Genomic DNA, 10,000 nt, shown 5'->3' on the forward strand with positions numbered 1-10,000 from the left:
CTCTTACTGCTCCCCCCTCCTCAGTGCCTGACTTTGAGCTACTGTGGACAGACTGTCTTTGGGATGAGGCGTCTGCTGAGCTCCAAAGCCCCAGGCGCTGTGTTCTTCACACCCAGAGCGGGAGCTTGCTGCTGGGCCGCGGTGAGCAGGAGGGGTCCCTGTCCTGCCCCAGTGTGGTGGAGACAAGGCTGAACTCCACCGCGAGCACCGTGCGGAAGAGCGAGCCCGGGTGCTGTGAGACCCTGGAGGCGCTGGCCCCGCCCCACGCCAGAGCCGTCCTCTCTCTCTGCAGGGGGCGCATGGTGAGTCAGACCTGCAGGGGGCACTCTGGGGTATTAGTGCGGCTGTAACTGCAGACGGGGCATCAGTGCTATTACTGCAGTCAGGATGGAGCATCAGTGCAGTCAGGGTGGAGCATCAGTGCTGATACTGCAGTCAGGGTGGAGCATCAGTGCTGTCACTGCAGTCAGGGTGGAGCATCAGTGCAGTCAGGGTGGAGCATCAGTGTTGATACTGCAGTCAGGGTGGAGCATCAGTGCAGTCAAGATGGAGCATCAGTGCTGATACTGCAGTCAGGGTGGAGCATCAGTGTTGATACTGCAGTCAGGGTGGAGCATCAGTGCAGTCAGGGTGGAGCATCAGTACTGACCCTAAAGGCAGAACTCAGAAAGCACTGGCCAATCTTCCCTTACAGGAACTCATACTATTACAATTCAGGGGAACAAGCAACAACGTAACCACAGCAGGGCACAATGAACTGTGTTGTTATTCCATGACGTTAGAGGTGTTTCTCTGACCACCGTGGCAGCAGCCATCCATTTCTGACCACTTTGGCCTGCTGTTGCAAGGCTGTATCATGCTTGTGTGAGTGGTGACCAGTCCAGTGACTGATGTTCCAGCATGGTGTGGTTGTGATGGTGTGGTTGTGACGGTGTGGTTGTGACGGTGTGGTTGTGATGTTCCAGCATGGTGTAGTTGTGATGATGTAGTTGTGATGTTCCAGCATGGTGTGGTTGTGATGGTGTAGTTGTGACAGTGTGGTTGTGACGGTGTGGTTGTGATGTTCCAGCATGGTGTGGTTGTGATGGTGTGGTTGTGATGTTCCAGAATGGTGTGGTTGTGATGGTGTAGTTGTGATGGTGTGGTTGTGACGGTGTGGTTGTGATGGTGTGGTTGTGATGGTGTGGTTGTGATGTTCCAGAATGGTGTGGTTGTGATGGTGTAGTTGTGATGGTGTGGTTGTGACGGTGTGGTTGTGATGGTGTGGTTGTGACGGTGTGGTTGTGATGTTCCAGCATGGTGTAGTTGTGATGGTGTGGTTGTGATGGTGTAGTTGTGATGGTGTGGGTGTGATGGTGTGGTTGTGATGGTGTGGTTGTGACGGTGTGGTTGTGATGTTCCAGCATGGTGTAGTTGTGACGGTGTAGTTGTTATGGTGTGGTTGTTATGGTGTGGTTGTGATGTTCCAGCATGGTGTAGTTGTGACGGTGTAGTTGTGACGGTGTAGTTGTGATGGTGTGGTTGTGACGGTGTGGTTGTGATGTTCCAGCATGGTGTGGTTGTGACGGTGTGGTTGTGATGTTCCAGCATGGTGTGGTTGTGACGTGTGGTTGTGACGGTGTGGTTGTGATGTTCCAGCATGGTGTGGTTGTGACGGTGTGGTTGTGATGTTCCAGCATGGTGTAATTGTGATGGTGTAGTTGTGACGGTGTAGTTGTGACGGTGTGGTTGTGATGTTCCAGCATGGTGTGGTTGTGATGGTGTGGTTGTGATGGTGTGGTTGTGATGTTCCAGCATGGTGTGGTTGTGACGGTGTGGTTGTGATGGTGTAGTTGTGATGTTCCAGCATGGTGTAGTTGTGACGGTGTAGTTGTGATGGTGTGGTTGTGAAGGTGTGATTGTGACGTTCCAGCATGGTGTGGTTGTGACGGTGTGGTTGTGATGGTGTGGTTGTGATGTTCCAGCATGGTGTGGTTGTGACGGAGGGGAGGAGGCTGCACATCCGCCCGCTGCTACAGAAGCATGTCCCCCTGGCACCACCCAACATGCCTCCACACAGCCTGACCCTCATAGGCATGCATCTCACCCAGAGGGCTACTGGGGCTGCAGCAGCTGTGATCCCATCACCCGACGAAGCCCTCGAGGGGATACACTTCCCACAAAGGCCCACGGCAGCTACAAACCCTTCGTCCAGTGCAGGTCAGGCTTGGGCGCTCAACAGCTGTGAGAGGGGTGTCTGATTGATTATTGGCTGTGATTCTGTTATCAGGAAATGCACTGTGTAATACTACAATTAAGCAATAAGCCCCGAGAGGCCGTAGGTTACACTGATTCTACAACAGCTAAGGGGTGTTGTTAGGCACGACGCGCTAGCGTGACAAAGTTTCATAAAGTAAAGGCACAGCAACTAGAAATATAACGAGTTATTCCTAGATAATCATTCTTAACTTTTGTATCAAGTTATGGTAGCGCAGTAATATAGAACGAAATGCGGTCAAGGTGTATGTTTATGCTGGATTTTACAACGGCATCGAACGCGATTCAGCCAATCACAATCAAGGACCGGAACTATCAGTTTTAGAATATACTATAATACTGTGTGAGTAATGTGTAAATGTGTGTATGTTAGTAATGTGCATATGAGTGTGTGTGTGTGTGTGTGTGTGTGTTTGTCCTCCAGTCCAGCAGAGGCAGCGGCGGGCTGCTCTGAGCTCTGAGGTGTCTCATCTGGAGCTGCTGGTGGTCGTGGGGTCTGATGTCCAGCAGGTGCATCGCCAGGACACAGAGAGATACATCCTCACCAACCTCAACATCGTGAGTTGCACTGTGTGTGTGTGTGTGTGTGTGTGTGTGTGTGTGCGGGTGCGTGTGTGTGTGTGTGTGTGTACATTGTCAGGACCCCAAGAGATACATCCTCATCACCAACCTCAACATCATGAGTGGTACGGTGTGTGTGTGTGTGCGTGTGTGTGTGTGTGTGTGTGTGTGTGTGTGTGTGTCCCTCTCCTCTCTCTCCAGGCTTCAGAGCTCCTGAGAGACGCCACTCTGGGGGCCAACATGAGAGTCCACCTGGTCCGCATGATCATCCTCACAGAGCACGAGGTAAGAGTCAGTCACCCCCCTCATGAGGTACAGTGTGTGACCATTCGGACGGGATTCGTTTTCTGTGGAGGAGGGTGAATTTGTGTGATATTTCTTCTGCTGTAGCCTGTAGAATACCCGAGTATCATCACAAGCACTTAATCGTAGCCTGCAGTTGTCCCTGATATATTGAGCATATAACAAATAAACTTGAACTTGACACTGAACTAATGAGTAAACATTACTCAGATGTGTGTGTGATGAGTGTGTGATGAGTGTGTGATGAGTGTGTGTGTGTTGAGTGTGTGATGAGTGTGTGTGATGAGTGTGTGTGATGAGTGTGTGATGAGAGTGTGTGATGTGTGTGTGATGAGTGTGTGATGAGTGTGTGATGAGTGTGTGTGATGAGTGTGTGTGATAAGTGTGTGATGAGTGTGTGTGATGAGTGTGTGATGAGTGTGTGATGAGTGTGTGTGATGAGTGTGTGTGATAAGTGTGTGATGAGTGTGTGTGATGAGTGTGTGATGAGTGTGTGTGATGAGTGTGTGTGATAAGTGTGTGATGAGTGTGTGTGATGAGTGTGTGTGATGAGTGTGTGATGAGTGTGTGTGATGAGTGTGTGTGATGAGTGTGTGATGAGTGTGTGTGATGAGTGTGTGCTGAGTGTGTGTGATGAGTGTGTGTGATGAGTGTGTGTGATGAGTGTGTGTGATAAGTGTGTGATGAGTGTGTGTGATGAGTGTGTGTGATGAGTGTGTGTGATAAGTGTGTGATGAGTGTGTGTGATGAGTGTGTGTGATGAGTGTGTGTGATAAGTGTGTGATGAGTGTGTGTGATGAGTGTGTGTAATGAGTGTGTGTGATGAGTGTGTGTGATAAGTGTGTGATGAGTGTGTGTGATGAGTGTGTGATGAGAGTGTGTGATGAGTGTGTGTGATGAGTGTGTGTGATGAGTGTGTGATGAGTGTGTGTGATGAGTGTGTGATGAGTGTGTGTGATGAGTGTGTGTGATGAGTGTGTGTGATAAGTGTGTGATGAGTGTGTGTGATGAGTGTGTTTGATGACTGTGTGATGAGTGTGTGTGATGAGTGTGTGTGATGAGTGTGTGTGATAAGTGTGTGATGAGTGTGTGTGATGAGTGTGTGTGATAAGTGTGTGATGAGTGTGTGTGATGAGTGTGTGTAATGAGTGTGTGTGATGAGTGTGTGTGATAAGTGTGTGATGAGTGTGTGATGAGAGTGTGTGATGAGTGTGTGTGATGAGTGTGTGATGAGTGTGTGTGATGAGTGTGTGATGAGTGTGTGTGATGAGTGTGTGTGATGAGTGTGTGTGATAAGTGTGTGATGAGTGTGTGTGATGAGTGTGTTTGATGAGTGTGTGTGATGAGTGTGTGATGAGTGTGTGTGATGAGTGTGTGTGATGAGTGTGTGATGAGTGTGTGTGATGAGTGTGTGTGATGAGTGTGTGTGATAAGTGTGTGATGAGTGTGTGTGATGAGTGTGTGATGAGTGTGTGTGATGAGTGTGTGATAAGTGTGTGATGAGTGTGTGTGATGAGTGTGTGTGATGAGTGTGTGTGATAAGTGTGTGATGAGTGTGTGTGATGAGTGTGTGTGATGAGTGTGTGATGAGTGTGTGTGATGAGTGTGTGTGATGAGTGTGTGTGATGAGTGTGTGTGATGTGTGTGATGAGTATGTGTGATGAGTGTGTGATGAGTGTGTGTGATGAGTGTGTGTGATAAGTGTGTGATGAGTGTGTGTGATGAGTGTGTGTGATGAGTGTGTGTGATAAGTGTGTGATGAGTGTGTGTGATGAGTGTGTGTGATGAGTGTGTGATGAGTGTGTGTGATAAGTGTGTGTGATGAGTGTGTGATGAGTGTGTGTGATGAGTGTGTGTGATGAGTGTGTGATGAGTGTGTGTGATGAGTGTGTGTGATGAGTGTGTGATGAGTGTGTGTGATGAGTGTGTGATGAGTGTGTGATGAGTGTGTGTGATGAGTGTGTGTGATGAGTGTGTGATGAGTGTGTGTGATGAGTGTGTGATGAGTGTGTGTGATGAGTGTGTAATGAGTGTGTGTGATGAGTGTGTGTGATGAGTGTGTGATGAGTATGTGATGAGTGTGTGTGATGAGAGTGTGTGATGAGTGTGTGATGAGTGTGTGTGATGAGTGTGTGATGAGTGTGTGATGAGTGTGTGTGATGAGTGTGTGTGATGAGTGTGTGTGATGAGTGTGTGATGAGTGTGTGTGATGTGTGTGTGTGATGAGTGTGTGTGATGAGTGTGTGATGAGTGTGTGATGAGTGTGTGATGAGTGTGTGTGATGTGTGTGTGTGATGAGTGTGTGTGATGAGTGTGTGTGATGTGTGTGTGTGATGAGTGTGTGTGATGAGTGTGTGTGATGAGTGTGTGATGAGTGTGTGTGATGAGTGTGTGTGATGAGTGTGTGTGATGTGTGTGTGATGAGTGTGTGTGATGAGTGTGTGTGATGAGTGTGTGATGAGTGAGTGTGATGAGTGTGTGTGATGAGTGTGTGATGAGTGTGTGTGATGAGTGTGTGTGATGAGTGTGTGTGATAAGTGTGTGTGATGAGTGTGTGTGATGAGTGTGTGTGATGAGTGTGTGATGAGTGTGTGTGTTGAGTGTGTGTGATGAGTGTGTGTGTTGAGTGTGTGTGATGAGTGTGTGTGTTGAGTGTGTGTGATGAGTGTGTGTGTTGAGTGTGTGATGAGTGTTTGTGTTGAGTGTGTGTGATGAGTGTGTGTGTTGAGTGTGTGTGATGAGTGTGTGATGAGTGTGTGTGTTGAGTGTGTGTGATGAGTGTGTGTGTTGAGTGTGTGTGATGAGTGTGTGTGATGAGTGTGCGTGTTGAGTGTGTGTGTTGAGTGTGTGTGATGAGTGTGTGTGATGAGTGTGTGTGATGAGTGTGTGTGATGAGTGTGTGTGATGAGTGTGTGTGATGAGTGTGTGTGATGAGTGTGTGTGATGAGTGTGTGTGATGAGTGTGTGTGTTGAGTGTGTGTGATGAGTGTGTGTGATGAGTGTGTGTGATGAGTGTGTGTGATGAGTGTGTGATGAGTGTGTGTGATGAGTGTGTGTGATGAGTGTGTGTGATGAGTGTGTGTGATGAGTGTGTGATGAGTGTGTGATGAGTGTGTGTGATGAGTGTGTGTGATGAGTGTGTATGATGAGTGTGTGTGATGAGTGTGTGTGATGTGTGTGTGTGTGTGTGTGCTCTTTCTCATCTTCCTCCTCTCTGCCCTCCAGCCGGAGATCCAGATCTCCACCAACATCTCGTCATCTCTGCGAAGTGTGTGTCAGTGGGGTCGTAAGGTCAACCCAGCCAACGACTCTGACCCTCTACATGCAGATCTTTTGCTATATATCACACGGTCAGAGAAAACACACACTCCTGTGTGTGCTAGAGAACACACACTCCATAACATCACACTGACCCCGTACATGCAGACCTTCTGCTACCACACGTTCAGAAGAAACACACACTCATGTGTGTGCGTTAAAAAGCACGTACTCCATAACATCACATTCACCAACTACACGCAGACCTCTGCTATATATCACACCGTCAGAGAAAACACACACTCATATGTGTGTGCATTAGAGAACACACACTCCATAACATCACATACTGTAGACATGGTCATATAAGACACTCGGCATAAAATTGTCTGCGGTCCCCATAGAGACTAAACACTCCATAACCTCTTCTGCAGTTGCAGCTGCAGTGTCTTTTAGATTCCATCCATCTCCCTCTATGAGGTCACCTTATTTCTCTCTTGTCATTGGCTCATCACAGATTTGACCTGGTGCTGCCCAATGGGAACAAGCTTGTGAGGGGGGTGACTCAGCTGGGCGGAGCCTGCTCCAGCCAATGGAGTTGCGTCATCACAGAGGACACTGGGTTTGACCTGGGCATCACCATCGCTCATGAGATCGGACACAGGTAACAGCTGCCCCTGAGCTCCGTGTTATTTGGATAGTTATTAAGTCCACTTTGTGTTATTCGAGTCTAAAAGATGAGACTTGGTTTTAATCCACCCTGAGCTCTGTGTTATTTGGATAGTTAGTAAGTCCACTTTGTGTTATTCGAGTATTTTGGGCAGCCGTGGCCCACTGGTTAGCACTCTGGACTTGTAACCGGAGGGTTGCCGGTTCGAGCCCCGACCAGTGGGCCGCGGCTGAAGTGCCCTTGAGCAAGGCACCTAACCCCTCACTGCTCCCCGAGCGCCGCCGTTGTAGCAGGCAGCTCACTGCGCCGGGATTAGTGTGTGCTTCACCTCACTGTGTGTTCACTGTGTGCTGTGTGTGTTTCACTAATTCACCGATTGGGTTAAATGCAGAGACCAAATTTCCCTCACGGGATCAAAAAAGTATATATACTTATACTTATACTTTGTGTTATTCGAGTCTAAAAGATGAGACTTGGTTTTAATCCACCCTGAGCTTGTGCTCAAACTTAAATCAAAGATTGTTAAGGCGGAGCAAGATACTTCATCAGGAGCCACTTCCGGGAACCCGGATCGCACGAGGGGGGGGTCAAAATCCCCCTTTATGCAGAGCAGAGGCAGCGACTGCTCCATTGGAGTCTATGGGCATAGCTCAGAATTTCACCACATATGCTAAGGTCTTAGTTCTATAGAGTTAGGAATGTGAATTTCGGGCACGTTTTCATGATCCTCAAACCCTTGTGAACATTTCAGGTACATTTTTAGCATTTTTGAGCATTCCAGTCTGGAGAAAATCGACTTTATATCAGGTGAGCGCCGGTTATTTATGCCGCTGCTGTTGGCGGTTTGCAACGTACGCTCATCAATACGTCATCGACACGCCTCTTTATGCAGACAGGATTCGATACCCATTTCGCGCCCATAGACATGAACTATGACGAAGTATCTTGCTCTGCCTTAACAATCTTTGCTTTAATGTACCAACCAACATTATCCACAAGACCTAGCCTCTAGCTACTCTTGTTCATCTCCCAGCCCCCTAACATACCATGTTCATATCATTAGCTAGTTCCCTCTGCTGGTCACATTATGTATTACAGTTGATTCATTGCATATCAACACACACTTGTCTCAGCGTATGCTCTCACCCTACATCAGAAATGTACAGGGTTTTCATGATCTCTGAAAATGTTATGTGGTGTTCACTGGCTATTTCACTTACAGGTTACGTTATTGTGAACATGTAACAGTAGCCAGTAGGATGCTGATGTGCAGGTTGTTTGTGAGGTCAACTGCTTCCTCCTGGCGCCTTAGCAGACGTGCTACTGAGTGATGCTAGCACCCTGGGGATTTAGCTCACTTGCTAGCACACTCGATTCCCATTTTAAGGTGCTGCATGTTGCGGGTTCGAGTGCAGAGCTGAGTCATGCAGCCAACACAACGCAGGTTTCATACACGTGATAAGCTTGTGAGTGTGTGTTTATTTGTGTTTTTGTGTTTTTGTTTGTGTGTTTGTTAGCTTTGGCATAAATCACGATGGCACAGGTAACACCTGCAGCAGTAGTGGCTTCATGATGGCGTCAGATGGGGGGTACAACAGCGTGGATCTCACCTGGTCTCAGTGCAGCAGGGAGCAGCTGCTCCGCTTTTTCAGGTATTCTCAGCGCACTACCTGCAGGGGTCACTCAATAGATGGATGCTGGGTGAGCTGAAAAAAAGAGAAGAAACAAGACATACTGGACCTCCTAAACAACCAAACACCTTCCCATCATGTTGAGGCAAAATAAACACGTCTCAGCATCCCAGCCTCAAGCAGCCATAAAATGGGCCTAAATAAACAAAGAGGAACATTATTTACTTACAATTTATGTTTTACTCAAACACACACTTATCACTCAAACAAACACTGTACACATCCATCTCAGGAAGCCTTACAGTCTAAACAAACAGCTTTGAGCCGACTAAACCTCCTGTAGATGTAGTGTGTGTGTGTGTGTGTGTGTGTGTGTGTGTGTGTGTGTGTGTGTGTGTGTGTGTGTTTAAGCGTACGTGTTTCCCTCTGTTTGGCAGCGCAGGGAAAGCTGAGTGCGTGGCAGACCTGCCAGTGATGGGCGGCTCTCTGCAGGACTGGAAGCCTGGCCTGTACTACGGGGTGGACGACCAGTGCAGGATCGCCTTTGGCAGCTCCGCCCGGGCCTGCTCCTTCACAGCCAATGACATGGTGAGAACACACCACCAGCCAATCAGCAGCAAGACAATCATAGAGTGAGAGCCAGCTAGCCAATCACATAGTGAGAACAAGCTAACCAATCACGTACTGAGAACCAGCTAGCCAATCACATAGTGAGAACCAGCTAACCAATCACATGGTGAAAACACAACACCAGCCAATCAGCAGCAAGACAATCATAGAGTGAGAGCCAGCTAGCCAATCACATGGTGAGAACCAGCTAGCCAATCATGTGCTTGGAACACACTAGCCATTACATGGCAGTAAGTCCGATGAGAACCTTCTAACATGGTGAGAGAACCCACTAGCAAGTCTGATGAGAACCTTCTAACATGGTGAGAGAACCCACTAGCAAGTCTGATGAGTACCTTCTAACATGGTGAGAACCCACTAGCAAGTCCGATGAGAACCTTCAAACATGGTGAGAACCCACTAGCAAGTCCGATGAGAACCTTCTAACATGGTGAGAACCCACTAACAATCGCAAGTCTGATGAGAACCTTCTAACATGGTGAGAACCCACTAGCAAGTCCACTGAGAACCTTCTAACATGGTGAGAACCCACTAACAATCGCAAGTCCGATGAGAACCTTCTAACATGGTGAGAACCCACTAACAATCACAAGTCTGATGAGAACCTTCTAACATGGTGAGAACCCACTAACAATCGCAAGTCTGATGAGAACCTTAATGAAATGCTTGTGACCTTCACTGGCATCATGAT

At 48.0% G+C, this 10,000-nt stretch overlaps 1 protein-coding gene across 1 annotated transcript in view; it reads left to right on the forward strand.

The window, feature by feature from the left end:
- Nucleotides 1-10,000, forward strand: part of adamts13 (ADAM metallopeptidase with thrombospondin type 1 motif, 13) — a 33,427-nt gene that overhangs the window by 1,700 nt on the left and 21,727 nt on the right. Inside the window, exons 3-16 of the mRNA XM_076270722.1 lie at nucleotides 25-302; nucleotides 1,070-1,087; nucleotides 1,202-1,205; nucleotides 1,296-1,313; nucleotides 1,550-1,656; nucleotides 1,795-1,812; nucleotides 1,913-1,930; nucleotides 1,965-2,199; nucleotides 2,681-2,814; nucleotides 3,019-3,102; nucleotides 6,346-6,470; nucleotides 6,896-7,042; nucleotides 8,566-8,700; nucleotides 9,117-9,267. Of these exons, the coding sequence (XP_076126837.1) occupies nucleotides 25-302; nucleotides 1,070-1,087; nucleotides 1,202-1,205; nucleotides 1,296-1,313; nucleotides 1,550-1,656; nucleotides 1,795-1,812; nucleotides 1,913-1,930; nucleotides 1,965-2,199; nucleotides 2,681-2,814; nucleotides 3,019-3,102; nucleotides 6,346-6,470; nucleotides 6,896-7,042; nucleotides 8,566-8,700; nucleotides 9,117-9,267 (1,472 nt within the window). The remainder of the gene's footprint in view (nucleotides 1-24; nucleotides 303-1,069; nucleotides 1,088-1,201; nucleotides 1,206-1,295; nucleotides 1,314-1,549; nucleotides 1,657-1,794; nucleotides 1,813-1,912; nucleotides 1,931-1,964; nucleotides 2,200-2,680; nucleotides 2,815-3,018; nucleotides 3,103-6,345; nucleotides 6,471-6,895; nucleotides 7,043-8,565; nucleotides 8,701-9,116; nucleotides 9,268-10,000) is intronic.

Source organism: Alosa pseudoharengus, unplaced genomic scaffold (assembly GCF_046254945.1).
Source record: "Alosa pseudoharengus isolate Yale_2024_CS ecotype anadromous, Long Island Sound unplaced genomic scaffold, YU_APseudo_1.1 YU_APseudo_1.1_scf_6, whole genome shotgun sequence".
NCBI lineage: Eukaryota > Metazoa > Chordata > Actinopteri > Clupeiformes > Clupeidae > Alosa > Alosa pseudoharengus.